General features: G+C 37.7%; 1 protein-coding gene across 4 annotated transcripts in view; it reads right to left on the bottom strand.

Moving 5' to 3' along the window:
• Window positions 1-8,623: 8,623 nt before the first annotated feature.
• Window positions 8,624-16,215, bottom strand: part of LOC117408606 (protein Jade-1-like) — a 41,180-nt gene continuing 33,588 nt past the window's right edge. For all 4 annotated transcript variants that reach the window (XM_059004760.1, XM_059004764.1, XM_059004765.1 and 1 more), the window contains exons 10-11: window positions 15,199-15,316; window positions 8,624-12,252 (exon numbers count right to left, since the gene is read on the bottom strand). In XM_059004760.1, coding sequence (XP_058860743.1) covers window positions 11,309-12,252; window positions 15,199-15,316 — 1,062 coding nt within the window. In that variant the 3' untranslated portion in view covers window positions 8,624-11,308. The remainder of the gene's footprint in view (window positions 12,253-15,198; window positions 15,317-16,215) is intronic.

Here is a 16,215-nt window from a genome sequence, read left to right as displayed (position 1 = left end):
AACCCCACTAGGGGGGATTCCCCTTTATCGAAACTGTAGCATGTCTGCCTTTAGTGCCAAGGGTCAACAGTTCAAATCCTGACCCCAGCGGAGGAGGAAAAAATAATAAAATACATAAAAAAAGGGGCCATTACAAGTGGCGCCCAACTAGTGGTTCAACTCACACAGGATGTATAGTCTCATTGCTGAGTTCAGATGTATGCTGCTCAGTTTCTCTACATTCGAGGACAAGCTCTCTCTACACCAGGGAAATATGTAATGAATGACCCCTACTGGCCAAATAGGCACATTGTATGTGTGCATAAAAGACATGACTAGAGGGTATTCCCTTTTAGCGAAACTGTAGCATGTCTGCCTTTAGTGCAGAGGGTCAGCAGTTCAAATCCCAACCCCAGCAAAGGAAGAAAATAAAATACATAAAAAGGGGCCATTACAAGTTCTAATGCCTGTTTTCATTATCCCAATGCTATCTTGTATTGACAGTGTGACTGGATGGAGGCTGGATGTGGATCCGTGACCAGTCCCTTCAACCCCCGTGTGCAAAAGAACCAGGCTTGTTTGTATGAGCAGTTATAGACATTTTACTTATTTCTTTTTATAATGGCAGTCCCTTCTGAGAGAAAAAAAAGATGAAGAGGTGGAGGAAATGAAGGAAGCAATGGCTCAGATAATTCAGGACGCTACAGTTCAAACAAGAAAGAGGTTTGTGGTTTACTGTGCTTTCCCCATGCTTATGCTATGTATTACCATAGTTTACCACACTTTTTTTATAATAAACCTTTTTTTCTCATCACATACTAGTAGTTTACCATGAGCATATTCTAAAATATATTCTAAAAATTATGTTTTGTTTAAACTTTAAGAGCATAATAGACCGTTCACTTTTTGCAGTGAAATTAGACATTTAAGTCACTGACAAAACTGACAACTGACATTGCTCATTAAAAAAAACATTTTTGTTTTGTTTTTATTTTAAAATAGAAAAGGGTGTTTTGTATGAAAGAAGTTCAAAAACAAAATACAGTGACACAGAACTGAGGAAAACAAATCATTCTTGTGTCAGGGTTTGATGGAACTGATTGAGCTGGAGCAGGGACCCAACACACACAAGCTCCACTCTGAGCTCCCAGCAGAAGACGTGGGTGTCATGAGGAGGAGATAGCAGGTTGCTGTTCTCCATTGCACTAGTTGCAATGTTCGATCGATCATGAGGAGAGTGCTGGCCCCCTGAGGGTTGAAAACCTCTACTTGAGATATGTCACACTGGCATAAGACCAGCCTGTAGATTTGCCCTGTATACATATTTGAACACATTTTAAAACAATAAGATCATAAGCTAATGTAATGTTTATAAATTGTATTCTAGCATGCTCTGCACAGAATAATGTCTATAGACTGAAGTCTTAAAGGCTGTATGCCATGGATAAACAATGCCGTGAGGATGAAAAGATGATTCATGGTGCATAGATAGAGGGGGAGCATGTATCCATACCAAATCACTACAAGTAGCTTTGTAGGAGTTTTGGTCCTGCATTACTTTACACAACCTCTGTATCACAGATATGTGTCATATTAAAAACCAATACTTCACACCACTTGATAAACAATCCAGAAGCATGACTACTGGTGTTAAGACAAGCACACAGTATGTATTCTTAATTAGTTTTACTGTCATGATTTACCGTTCTCAACAGATTTGTACCTTTTGCTCCCTTATCTGAACTTTGGCACTGTTACTTTGTCATCAATGAGTCATTTCAGCTCAAGGCAGGAATGGCTCACCATGCATCTCTTGGTTTATAGCATATCAAAAATAGCTGTGACTTGGCTATCTGGGATAAATTCTTTTGTGCTATACTTTTTTATTTTTAAAAACGGTAGATATCTGTTATTTTTTTTATTATTTTATTCATCACAATAAACAGCTCAGGCAAGCTCCATCTTTCAACTACTGTATGCCCCTGTTGCTGTTAGCAAGTACATTATATAAAGGAATTAAAACATTGAATATATATATATATATATATATATATATATATATATATACACAGTATATATTAGAGGTGTGCCAATTTACTTGTATTTTTTGAGTAATTACCTTTAAGAAATTTGAAGATGTTAGGTATTAATTAAACAGAATAAAGTGTATTAATTATTAAACATAAAACAATGTGGTCCCTCAATGTACCTTTTATACATAATTATTGAGTATCAATAATCTGACAGTGTTATTTAATACAGAACCTGAAACTCATTTATAGTTTATAAACTATTTATTTTAAACTATTTATTTGTCTTAACTTTCTTTTATCCTTTTGATATAAAATCATTTTCACTCCCCTTAGTTTCTTTAGAAACGTGTCATCTATGCAGTGAAGTGTGCTGTAGCTGTTGAGTTCAGTTTAAGGAAAGGTCATGTTTACGTGATGAATCACAGTTGCATTTGTTAGTTTTTAAACATATTTTCATTGTTAGTTTATGGCCACAGTATGGCATGCTTTTATGAGTTGGAAATAATATTTTTTTGGTGTGTAATCCATTTTTTGCCTCCTTTTTAAGTTGAAAATGTAAGAAAGCAGTGTAATGTGCAAATTTACAGAATCTACCATGAATTTGGCAGCAAACAGTACACTATACTTCTCAAAGCATTGCTTTCCTTTAAAAACAATTTCATTTAAAACAAAAAATGCAGAGTTGTTTTTATTTATTTATTTATTTATTTTAGTTTTACTCAATGCCAAATAATGTCTCTGCTATATTCATGTGCCCACCAACTCCCCAGTAATGTTGTTGAAGCTGACACCCTGGGATCCTTCAAGAAGCTGCTTGATGAGATTCTGGGATCAATAAGCTACTAACAACCAAACGAGCAAGATGGGCCGAATGGCCTCCTCTCGTTTGTAAACTTTCTTATGTTCTTATGACTATGGAGACAAGCAGGGTCAGACTGAACGAGCAATTCGGGAGAAAGGAGCTGTGGAAGAGGAACTTGAAACAGTAAAGCTTGAAATGTATGATCTACAGTCTACCCTGGACGCTAAACCATATTTAATAACTATTCTAAGCAATAATAAATGTACACAGAAATTGAGCAGAGTAAAAACAGCTTTTGATTGACTTTTTCCATTTTTGTTTTCCATCTAAAACTTAACTTCTAAATCGCATAGGTTAAAAACATTGTATTCAATTAGCAATTGTGTGAAATACGAATACTCCAAAGTGCACTATAGTACCTGTGCACATCTGTGCTTAAATGCACCTGAACAAAATAGCTTGCACAAAAACATTGAATTGAAAAGCCTCTAATGAATATGAACACCTCTCCGAAAAAACAGCATTCTCCCATATTTTAATGTATAATAATGTAGGCATCATTGGCTATCTTCAGGAAATACATTTGTGGTAAACATTCCTGTTCACTTCAATATCTTGGTGTAACACAACAGGCAGAACCTTTTAAATAAGCGATAACACTTATAGAAGTAATATTTAGGTGCAGTAAGTATTACTGTTTGTCTAATAGAACTACTCAATTGGAAACATTGCTGCCTTTAGTTTTAATATGTGTCCAGAGCTGGGGATGCACATCACTGGTGATGGGTACTGACAACGATTCATATAACCAACCATACCTTGAACTTATATATAAAACCCATTTGCTATTTAGGTATGAAAAGACCTTCATGTAATCTGCAAGTATGGGGTGGTAATCAATAACTTTTATGCATTAGCTATGAGGAGATGTCCCGCTGTCAGGAGACCATTAGGAGGTTGCAGGGCACTGTGGCGGTGATACGAGGGGACTGTGGCACCATCAGCGAGGAGAGGCTGAGGCTTCTGTAGGAGAATGATCAGCTTCGCAAGGAAATATTAAGAAGGTCCAGCCTTAAGGTTCAGAGGAATGCAAAGCAACAGGTACAAAGAGGAGGACACAGTGAGGCTCCCTTCACCTCCCTTTGCTGCTCAATAAGTTACAATCATGTTAAAGGAATATCATTTACAGTGCAGGGCATTTTCCTAATATTTAATTTATTACCTGTTTAAATTCCTATGCATGCACAAGTTCAGGTGCACTGAAACCTGGGCAACACTGATATACTGCCCCACAATCTGCCTTGAGGAGTCTTTTCAAAACAGTTTTTGCTTGAATTGTTCAAATGATGACGTAATTAAAGATGTAGATTACAAAATGTAAATGATACTAACACACAATTAAGGTTTATTTTGTATTGGTTTATTTGCAGGTTTAAGGTTTATGACAAAGTGGTGTAGTCTTTGTCACTTTTGGGATCGTTTCACTGTCTTCTTGCTTACAATTAACAGCACAGGTCGGTTTTTAACAGGGCAGTGTCTGTATGTTTATTTTAAACACAAAACAAAATAAACAAAACAAAACCTAACTCCATCCAGGAGTGCTAAACTAAACTTTTCTTAGTTTTTAACTACACCACCCACGCACCCACGCACCCACGCACGCACGCACGCACGCACGCACGCACGCACGCACGCACGCACGCACGCACGCACGCTACCTTGTCAGGTCTGACCACACAGGCTTCATTCAGGCCTTAGCCTCAACACAGACCCTGACCAAACATTTCATGTGGTTTATATACCTGCCTGTCTAATTAACAGGCAGGTGTCCCTCATTAAATCAGTGCCAGGTGATTTCCGTGCTGGCTCTATAAACCAATTAAACAATTAAACCTGTAAGCTGTGTGAACCAGCCACAAAACACATTCCCAAGTGTGCAGGGCCTCTGCCCTGGCACAGGTTATTGTGAAGCTTTTTCTAATCTGTGCCATGGACACTAAAAACTGTAATGGCAAGCCAATACTGTCTTGCCTGCTTCCTAAATTTGGATCAATGGTGAAATTGTTTGTCATCACAACATACAGAGTCCCAGATCTTCATAATTTAATGTTCTTATCCATGGAGCATGATCTGAAGGAGTGCAGTCTGGAAGCGTGTGTGAAGGAGCTAGAGGACAGCAGCTGCAACTCCACAAACAACCTGAACCGCTTGCTGATGGTTCAGCAGGAAACCTCCAAGCACTTTTAGAATATTCAAAGGTGGTTGGTTAATGATTTTGAAGTGCTAGTTAAATAGCCCCATTGCCCCGATTGCAAACAATCTACAGTCTCCTGCACCTACATACTATACCCAGTTTCAATAGACTGATTGGGACCTGGGACTGTTCCTGATCGAGGTGTACGTGCTTGTGGAAAGAGAAATAATACAAATCTAGAGGTAAATGTTTTGTCTGTATGACAAAAAGGGCAGGGGTCAGCCAGCATGTCTGAGGCACTACACAGGTGGGTAGAAAATTATTATTATTATTATTATTATTATTATTATTATTATTATTTATTATTCATTAGCAGACGCCCTTACCCAGGGCGACTTACAGTTCTGTGAATCACTTCATTTACTGGCCATTGGAAGAGATCCATGGCTCTGAATACAATTCACACCAGTGTACAGTAGAAGAATGGCCTCTGCTTAAGGTCATTTTATCTGGACTGATTTATAATTTTAATGTTTAATTGAATTAGGTTATATTGCCCATTTTAACATTTCCAGGCTAGATACATGTAAGTGTATTAAAACTCCTCACTTCCCCATTTAAATTTGAAATGTTTTATAACTACTCCGATCATAACCTGTGCACTTCAATTCACCTGTAAAACGATTTTGTTGTATTTACCAAAAAACAGCCTAAATAATTTATAAAAAAAAATATTTCATACCTACTCAATTGAATGGATGTGTAGCAACATAATCTATCCTAAAACCTTTAATATATTAAAGTGAAAGGGCGCTGCTGTCTCAGAGCGCCAGGGTCCTAGGTTCAAATCCGGCCTAGGATACTGTCTATGTGGAGTTTGCATGTTCTCCCCGTGTTTGTGTGGGTTTTCTCCAGTTTCTTCCCACAGTCCAAAGACATGCTGTCCAGGTTGATTGGTTACTCTAAATTGCCCTCTGTGTGGTGCCCTGCAATGGACTGGCGTCCCGTCCAGGGTGTAGTCTTGCCTTGCACCCTGTGTATGCCAGGTTAGGCTCCAGCCCACCACAACCCTGTAAAGGAGTAAGCAGTTAATGATAATGGATGGATATTAAAATGAAGCACTGCAAAGACTGATGTTACAGTAAAATGTCTTCATCATTTTTAAAGTGATTAAAATGTTGAGTTTACAACAAATTATATTGCAGTACTTACAGTTGCTGCTTGCTGTGTTGTATATGTTCTTTCAGTATCTTTTTCAACATAATCACGTTTCATGTTTGAACTTGGGGGCTACCCAGATGTCCAAACCCTGCTGTGACTGCATTTGTAGCTTTACTAAAAGGACATTTAAAGCAGTGGGGCATAACACTTGTTGCATTAACCACACTGTGCACCGAAGCCAATGAAAAGCACTTATTCTGTGAGTCTACACAGCCCCAGGAGTGACTTGAAGTAACCGTTTTAAAGTGCCAGAAATAATTGTTGGTTTAACATTTGTTGGTAGTCTACGGTCTCTGAACTTGGAGTAAAGTTACTAACCCTGTACTGCTTGTCTCTTCATTTGCACGTGCTTTCTGAGTGAAGTGTAAATGTTTCATTGTGGATTCATGTTCTTCCTTTTGTAACATATACATCAACTGTGTTGTTAAGACCTTAAGGAAATTCCATACAAAAATCGAAATGCTAGGTTTTAATCTGAATAATAATAATGGGCAGTACAAAATGTATTTTGCCTCCTTTCCAGGATGAAGTATACAAGCAGATTTAAGAATTCAGCTTCAGTAGACTAACAAGTTATAATGAAAGGATCAGCCATATAGAGATGGAATATTTACAAAAGAGGCCAAGTTATAAAAAATGTAACCACTGGCAACATTGTTTGCTTTTAAATATTTGGTACATAATCTTAAAAAGGATCTGCTCTATAAAGAGTGATTAATGAAAGCTTAAACGAAGGTACAAAACTAGTTTAACAAATCAGCAGATATGAACAGAATGCCGGATGTGGAAGGTTAAGCCTGTATCGAGCTGCATTTGCTGAACTAAAAGGTTCTTTCATGGCCCTTTAACTCAAACATGCTGTCAGTCCAAGTGCACCGTGCCTGGAAGCTGGTGTGCAGATACAATCTCAGCCTAGAAAACCACACGTTAAATTTAGCCAGAATTATTTAGTCTTGAAAGAAATGAAACAAGCACATACCTGTGCAGCTGGTTTAAATAAAATAAAATAAAATAAAAAAAATTGCCTTTTGCAGACAGCTGGTTCATGATCTCATTTACAAATGACATGAAATTTGCGAAGAAAAAAAAAAACACCACATAGTGTGTATGCGTATTTATATATTATATAAAGAAAATGTAAAAAAAAGTACATAAGAAATTCCTTAATTTCCCTCAGCACAGCCTCTGATTATTGATGTTAACACTGCTTACAGCCATTTACATTCAATAATCAGGCTGTTGCATAACATTGTATAAATAGCGACTGGCAGTCTTACACAAATAACTATGAGGAGAATAATGCAGTGCTTTGTATTCATAGAATTGTTGTTTGAAGCTATTCAGAGTTGTGTTTTACAGTTCAAAGAGTTCTCTGGTTTGCAGGTTTTTTTTAATTTTAGGCAGCTGAATGTTAAAAGGGTACATTTCTAAGAACAGGTCTCTGTGTTTGTTTTCAGGAGTGAATTGAGTCGACAAAAGCAACACTCTCAGGAACTGGTTACTCAGCTCCAAACAGAACACAAAAAAAAATTTCAGAGGTAAAATTTACCATCTTAATGGTCATTGTGTGATATCTTATAAACATCTTGACATATTTTTAAAATATTAAATATTACATTTTAGTTTGAAGTTTAGTTGGACCAATTGATGGAACAGTTGCTGTACACAACTGCACAGAGCTGTCAGACAGTCTTTGTGGTGCTTTTTAAAGCTATTGGAATGGTTACCTGTAATCCTCATGGTGTGAATTTATTAGGTTTATGCTGGTTTAACTAGGCAGTTGTTCCATCTAGTGCCGTGGTCCAGAAAGTTTATTGGCCACGTGTATTTTTTATAAGCAGAGGGCACGATAATTTTTCTTGCTTGACATTCAACAAAACTATTTTTACAAAATGTAAAATAAAATGACATTGAAATACAGATGGAACAAATCGCACAGAAGTAGAGATTGAGAGGTCAGAGCAGTAGATTGTAATGGCTTTAGTCCCTTGCTACTGTCAGTATTGCAGTTTTCCAGATTTTGTTAGCTGCTGTCGCAGGCAGACCTTTAGGACCAACTGATGTATTCCTTTGCATAGATATAATTACACACACACATATATTACACACACACATAAATGGTGAATTGAATTAGGTGTACATTTCCACTAAACCTTACCATTAATTCTCAGCTACCAATCGGGTCCAGACCATTTTAGTCAATTTAACAATAAACATTTCAGGTAAAAACAAGTAAATATAAGACTTAATAACACAATATCTTTAAATGTATTTTCTCTATTATTGATGTGAAATGTATTGTGCTGTTATTTTGCTATCTGGAATGTGTAATGTCTATGACAGCAATTGAGTTAGAAAGTAAGGATCGTCCTCGAAACAGGAGTTTTATCCTTACTGACACAAACTTTGTTGGGACTTTATTTAGCAGCTGTTGGTAGAAACAAATATCAAAATACAAATAGTTTGTTCTGTATTTTCTAAATTATTAAATGAGATTATGCAACCATTTACAACAGGCACACAATGCAACATACTGTATACAGTATAGCTGATGATGGCTAACAGTTACACACAAAGGTCATTATTTTTTAATTGTACTACAATATAAACTTGCATCCTAAATTACTGACCACAAATCTAAAAAAAGTAAATTGCTGTAACATGCATCAGTTTGCTAACTGGTTGAACCCAAAATAAAAAATAATTGAAAGCATAACCAGTGGTGCTCCAATAAAAAAATATTTTTGAGGAACAGAAATCTGTACTGTAGACAACCCTCTTCTCCTCCTCCTCCTCCTCCTCCTCCTCAACACACACAAACTCCCAGTACAGTTAAAAAGCTACCAGTTAGGAACCTACAAAAACATGACCACCTTTATGTATTGCAAATTGTACAGCAGTTTATTCACAAACAGACAAAAAGGCACAATTCCTCTATATTTACATTCATAAACAAAAAAAAATCAGTTGTCCTTGACTACTTTTATAAATACCTTCAAAAGGAAAGAAAAAATACAGCAAAAGGGCCAAGTTATATAAAATAGCTTTCAATGTATAAATCTTTTTTTTTCTGCCCTGTTTGTATGTGTTATGCATCTATTTGCATATTGAACTTGGATGGACACAAAGCTAGGCACAAAGTGAGAGACGTGTCTGTACAAGTGTTTGCTGTAAAGTACAGTATGCACAGTTTAACACAGCTACAGCCAGTCACATGTACAACGCATATCCCTTAAATTACCCTTTTTCTACCACGCATGCCAAAGCAACTTTTACAGAAGCTTAATTAGCCTAAACTACTATGACTTTGGTTGCGATGAACACATTAAAGCTGCTGTACAAATTCAGCACAGTACTGTAGATTTTTAAAAGGTAAAAAGTACTTTGTGAAATGTTATTAAAAGGGGATTTCCACTTGTACATTGATCTATTGTATCATGATCAAGTAAGGTATGACACTGAAAATACAGACATATCTCAAACATCATTACAATTCTGTGCATTTGTAACCATCTCTGCCAGTTAAGTTTAGAATCAAGACTATGGGAAAATATGGCTCTTACCTAAACACTTGAATGTAAATTAAAGTAACACACACATTTTTGCATGTGTAGAACAGAAGCAATGATTTGAACTTTTAAAATTTTGTTTAACTTTTTTTTTTGCAACTGATGAGCAAATTGTAATTTTCTTTTACAACTTACTTTGTATGCATAAGAACACGAAAGACACCGACTAGACTGCTCGTTTGTCTAATGCATATTTTCTTTCCTGACATTTCTGATTCAAAAATGCTTTCGAATACACCTTTTTAATATAACACTGTAATAGTCTTCTCAAAAAGACTTATTGCTGATAGCCCAATCAATTATTATTGCTTATTGTAGATAAATCACAAACATTTTTTTATGATAGAGGGGCTGTATTTGGCAAAAGCTCAAAGTATATGAATAACACATTGTATTGTACATGTGTCATTCAAGTCAGGGTCACAATTAACTACCAGATGCAAATGATTCAGCTGCCGTGCCTCTACTAAGTGGAGATTTAGCTGTATTATTTATTAAAATGCGCCATGCTTATTTTAAGCCTCTGCTTAGCCTTTCCAGAAAAAAGGAGTTTCCTACTGTTTGTTACAAATCATGTGTTGAATTATTTGCATCCGGCAGTGGATCAGCACTTATTTTTTTCCTTTTAAATATATTCGTTATCACTGTAAAAACAAATATGTTCCAAGCAATACCTTTGTTTCAATGTGTTTCATACAGATCTGCCCTGGTGGCCCTTGACATTAGTGCAGATCTTTCTATACAAAAAGGGTTAGCTAGGCTGATACTGACTGCTGCTCCAGTCATACCCTTCCTAGTAGGGATCACTGCAGAGCGAAATAAAGACCTCTGAGAAAAGACAAGGGGATAACGAGGATTACCCCCACCTCCCTTTAAAAAAATAAAGTCTTCTTTACCTACGGCTAAAAATTGTCAAATGAAGTAAGCTTTAATTATAAAGATCACTTTCCGCAAACAAAACATGGCAAACAATGCCATGGGAGCAACTACCAAAGTTGACAAAATCAACATAATTGGCGCTGCAGTGCATAACGGTAATCATTTACCATATTGTCATTTTCAAGGTTTTTTTTATTATTTTTTAAGAACTTGTGCTTGGTTTTTTTTCTTTAACAAAAATAATCCACTTTAAAGACAGTGCTATGGCTCACAGACCCAGTAGTTTCACCAAGTCTATCAAGCTCAGCTTCAATTTTAAAAGAAAAGAAGTGTAGTGTTTCTCTGAATGGGGGGGGTGCATGTGTAAATAAACTTGTATGTTTCAATCAGGTCCGACTCAATACCTTCAGTTTAACCAAAGGTCAAAAAGCAACCTGAACTTTAATTAAGAATTAACAAGCTTTTAAAAATAAGTGCTTTGAGATGAGTAAACGGTTAAAGTACCTGCACAGTGATGGAATCTTTTAAGTGTATACTTCCACATTTATTTTAAAAAAAAGCTTTTTAAATTTAGGCAAGTAGTTCAAGTGACCAACTCAGTAATGCCTCAGTTAGTGACCCAGTACACCCCTCAAGAAGCCATGATGCTCCTCCGGATGATGTCTGTCCCGTACCGCCTGTTAAGGGAGGCGCTCGCACTGAGACGCTGTGGCCGACACACTTTTTCTTTTGCCTCCGTCTCGGAGTCACTGAGCTCCGCGTCAGGGGCGTAGCCATCGTTTTCAGTCTCTTTCTTTAGACGAGCTTTGGCTTTGCCTTTAGGAGAATCCCTACCAAGGCCCAGGTCTGCGGAGGGCGATTTCCTCTGGCAGGCCTCTGGCTGCCCCTCGCCATGCTGGAGCTTCTCCCCTTTCTTTGGGATTTTGAAGCCTCCCCAGTTTTTCATGGGGCTGGGCGGTGAGGTTGGCACTGGAGCGGCGGTTTGGTTGCTGTTGGCTTTCCTCAGAGAACCGTTGCATTTAGGCACTGCTTCCCCAGACAGCTGGCGGGTCAGCGCTCTGCTGCTGGGGTGTGCCGGTGCCCTTTTGATGTCGGACTGCCTCAGTGCCATCTCCTCTGTGGGTTTCAGAGGCTTCTGGTTGGGCTTGGAGGAGGCTCGTTGTCGCAGCCCATGTTTGTTCTCCTCGCTTCGTAGGCCCCGTTCTACTTTTTTGTGCTCCAGCGTTAGCAGAACATTTGGTTGGTCTCCATGGTGAGCTGGTTTCGCCCCAGCCTTGGACAGCCTGCCCTGAGGTTCCTGCTCCTTTCTGCTGCTGTCGCTGCTGGCGTCCGGTTTCCCGGTGTAGTCATTGGCTGCGTTTGACTGCTGCTTCCGCAACGTTCTTTTCCTGATGTCTCTTGAGGCTTTGCCTTTCTCTCCCTTGTGAGACTCTTTGACCGGCCAGGGCTCTCCTGCAAAATGTCCCGGAGGCTGGCCGAAATAAAAGCTTTTAAAAGCTTGCTTCTTTGAATCTTCCAGAGGAGTGAGCCATTTGAAGAGGAATGCGCCTTCCAAATGGCCCGATGAAGGTACGCCTAAAATGAAAAAAAAGGTTTACTGTTTTAGTTTGACTTTTACAAATCTTTTATGTTATATGTAAATAACAATGTAAATATACATGTACAGTGGTAATCCTTTTAACTGACTAACGACCACACCATCAAATCAACAGAACTGTAATTTAATTGTAAAACCTAAAAAATATTATTCTAAAAGTATTTAATAGCAACCCTGAGATGCATTTCTACCCCCAATATGGCCACTACCAAATTAGTTTTAGAGAACAAAAAATCTCCCAGGGGTATACCCAGGTATTTAATGGGGAATGGGAAAATAAATGGTTTGTAAACACAAGTAATGGAAATTTACTGAGAAAGAATACAGCTGTGTGCCAATTTTGAAAATAATAACTGTCTACATATGGCAGCCATATTTGGTCACTAGCTCACCAACGACAGGTCTACACACACACTCCCTTCACAGAGATACTTAACTATTGTAAATGTAGGCAACAGGTCTGTTACAATCTCAAAGTCCTTTACAAACACCTGAAGAGCAGCCGTCTCAGCCATTTTGTGACTGCACATCACACTACATTTAATGACTGCACATCACACTACATTTGTGACTGCACATCACACTACATTTTTATAGTTATTTGGCAATAGGAGAGGGGGTGGACATCCATCAACTAGGTAGGTCTAGACCACATAGGCGCTCCAGAACTAGGGTTGGGGTTAAATACTGTTTTTCAATTTCAATTCTATTTCTCTATTTCTCTGCCTCGCTTCGCCCACGTTACTCCACTACTCCGCTCGCTCCACTGGCTCCCGATCACCGCTCGCATCCAGTTCAAGACTCTTGTACTAGCCTACAGATGCCTTGACCAGACTGCACCCAGCTACCTCCAGACCCTCATCTCTCCCTACACCCCCACTCGACCTCTCCGCTCCGCCTGCACTAGAAGACTAGCTCTACCTCCGCTACGCTCCCCTGCCTCCAGAGCCCGCTCCTTCTCCACCCTTGCTCCGCAGTGGTGGAATGACCTTCCTACAGATGTCAGGACTGCCCAGTCCCTGACCACATTCCGGCGCCTCCTTAAGACTCACCTCTTCAAACAGCACCTGTAGAACTCCTCTGTTTGTATCCTGGGACACTATCACCCTTCATGTAAATGTGCTTTATTTTGCTCTTATCTGCCCCCTATTTTACTGCATTTAATCCTGTACTTCAGAATACTGTAATCTGCCAAGTGTTTAACCCGTAGTATTTTGTATTTAATCATATCCTGATGTAACTATCACTATTTAATCATATCCTGATGTAACTATCACTATTATCTGCTGTATTATTGAATTGTGGTTTGTCACACTTGAACAAAAGTTATTGTATTTCTTGCTCTTATTGTATTACTTGTATTGTAACACTTGAAATGTATTTGCTTACGATTGTAAGTCGCCCTGGATAAGGGCGTCTGCTAAGAAATAAATAATAATAATAATAATAATAATAATTTCCAATTCCTTTTTAAAATCAATTCCTTCGAAGCAATTTATATTTTAGACACATAATTGTTGTGATTGTTCAACTCTTGTTCATTAGAAAACAACTGAATTGACTAACAGTGACTTAAAAGTAAGTAATGTGTTGCCAATGAGAGAAGCTCGTTTTAACAGAGCATTGCTGATTGCAATTTTGATCAATGATGTGTTGGAATTGATTAAGAGAAAGGAATTGAGCTTTCATTTAAAAAGGGAATTGGAATTGAAAAATAGGAATCAACCCCAACCTTGTCCAGAACTGACTCAAAAGCAAATGTTCTCAGCCAACATTGGTTGTAGTAACGAGATCAAAAAACAGGATCGGATCCGGGCTCACTGGAGCCGGATCTTGAGACGCCGTTGTACTAAACGGATCATGAGCAGGCTCCACTGATCCGATTCTGGCACTGCGCATGCCGTAACTAGGGAAACTGACCAATGAGAAGCGATCATTCGTGGAGCAGCGTTTAAAGATTCTGAATGTCAGAATATGAAGTACATTTAATTTAAAACGACAATAATCCTGTCCATACTTTTTATTTTTTTTTAATCCCGTCCACACTGGAACCTACTAGAAGCAACTTCTACATTTATAAGTTAAAATTACAACACTTCTATAAAAATATTGATATTTACTAACTGTTGTTGCTGAGTGTTCAATCTGATTAAACCAATGATTTAATTGTAATCAATAAAATGATAACGGCAGTATGACTTTGTCAACACATAAAACGTGTGTAATAATATTTAATTATGAGGCTTCGTCACTCAGTCAGGTCTACTGTATTAGATCATGATATATTATAGACCTGAGTTTTCTATACAGCGATATTTTCTTAATATAGTACTTTTAAATGCACCGTTATTTAGATAACGTTAATGTTTTCTACAACGTTAAAGTATCTGTTTTCGTATAATGATCTGAGGGAAATATTTTTGTGAAATCCTGCAAATATTTGAAGTTTATTAAGTTACCATCATGTTGAACAATTATCTAAATACAGCGTGCTTATTTAAAGATTACTTTAGCAATTGCAAAAAGAGTTTCCTTTACGTATTATAATGGTGTATGTCAAACATCTCTGTTTAATATATATTACACTTTAATTCGCAACCATCAACCATAAAGCAGGATCAGAGCTGAGTTTTAAATGGAGGAATTACATTATTTTGTTTATTCCTTTGTTCAAAACTAAAAACATTTAATTTCTCCATTTCTAAAACGTTAAATGAAGCTCTGATCCCACTCTGATCTTGGTCTGAAGGAAGATCGAAATAGGATCAGATTTTGAGCCGAAAGTGAGCTCAAGATCAGCTCTGATCCTTTCAGTGCAACCCAATACGTCATAGGATCAAGATCAGAGCCTGGATCCAGGATCGGATTCGTTTAGTACAACCGGCCCCTGCAGTTCCCATCATGAAGTCCCCAAAGCCACCCACCTGCAAGCTGATCCTCCTCCAACAGTTTGATGTGATGGTGGAAGATCTGCTCCTGTACTCTGCACACAGATCTCTTCATCTTTTCTCTTCTTGTCACCATGTACGTGAGATTTCGAACCTAAAACAAAAAAAGTTTCACTCTTCACATCACTTGGCCAAAACAATTATTTCTCTTACTAGTTAAAGTAAGATGAGCATTTTTATTTTTATTTCCAAAGAAAGAAAAAAATGAAAATGTATATAGGAGTTAACAAAAGACCCAGAAGCAAATACAAATCTAGCAGTATTCAGATTACAGTATTCAGTATTATTTTCCGCATTAATGTTTTATTACTTTTTTAAGTAATAAATACTTTTTTTTTCTTAACTGTCCTTTTTTGAACAAACACTACTGAACAGGTTTTACTGTCGCTTTAATTCTCTCTATACTGCATATGAATGTGCACTGGCACTGGATTTCAGTCCTACAGCACAATTGAAAAAACAATACCATCCATCTGACCACATATCATTCCTACTAAACTCCATCATTGATTTGTGGCAAGATATCACTAGAAGTTTGTACCACTGGGAACATAGAGTCAGAATCCATTATAAAAGGTACAGAAAACAGCTATTGTACAGCACTAAAAAGTACTGCTACACAAAAAACTAAAAGCGTGTCGACTTGACTAGTACCAAGCACAGTGTAGTGTTGAGAACTGCACTGTGGATACACGGCACACATCCCTTTGATATATTTTTCAGCATAAGCACATTCCGTACATATTTTTTTGCAGAAGCCAAGAATAACCGGGTGATCTTTTGGGTTAAATGGCACATCCCCCAATGCAGGCAGCCATACACAAGCCTTCCTTCAATAGCTTACACACCATGGATAAGGCATTTTGATTAAATACTCTCCTGGTTATTTTGAGCTCCCTCGATTAGTAAGTTTACTACGTGTCCAGCTACATGTCCCTGATGATTAACCACCCGAAAAAGGGAATATCTAAGCACCACCAATAGAAATATAAC

This window comes from Acipenser ruthenus, chromosome 2 (assembly GCF_902713425.1).
Source record: "Acipenser ruthenus chromosome 2, fAciRut3.2 maternal haplotype, whole genome shotgun sequence".
Classification (NCBI taxonomy): domain Eukaryota; kingdom Metazoa; phylum Chordata; class Actinopteri; order Acipenseriformes; family Acipenseridae; genus Acipenser; species Acipenser ruthenus.
Note: the sequence above shows the minus strand (reverse complement) of the source record. Positions and strands in the feature narration are given on the sequence as shown.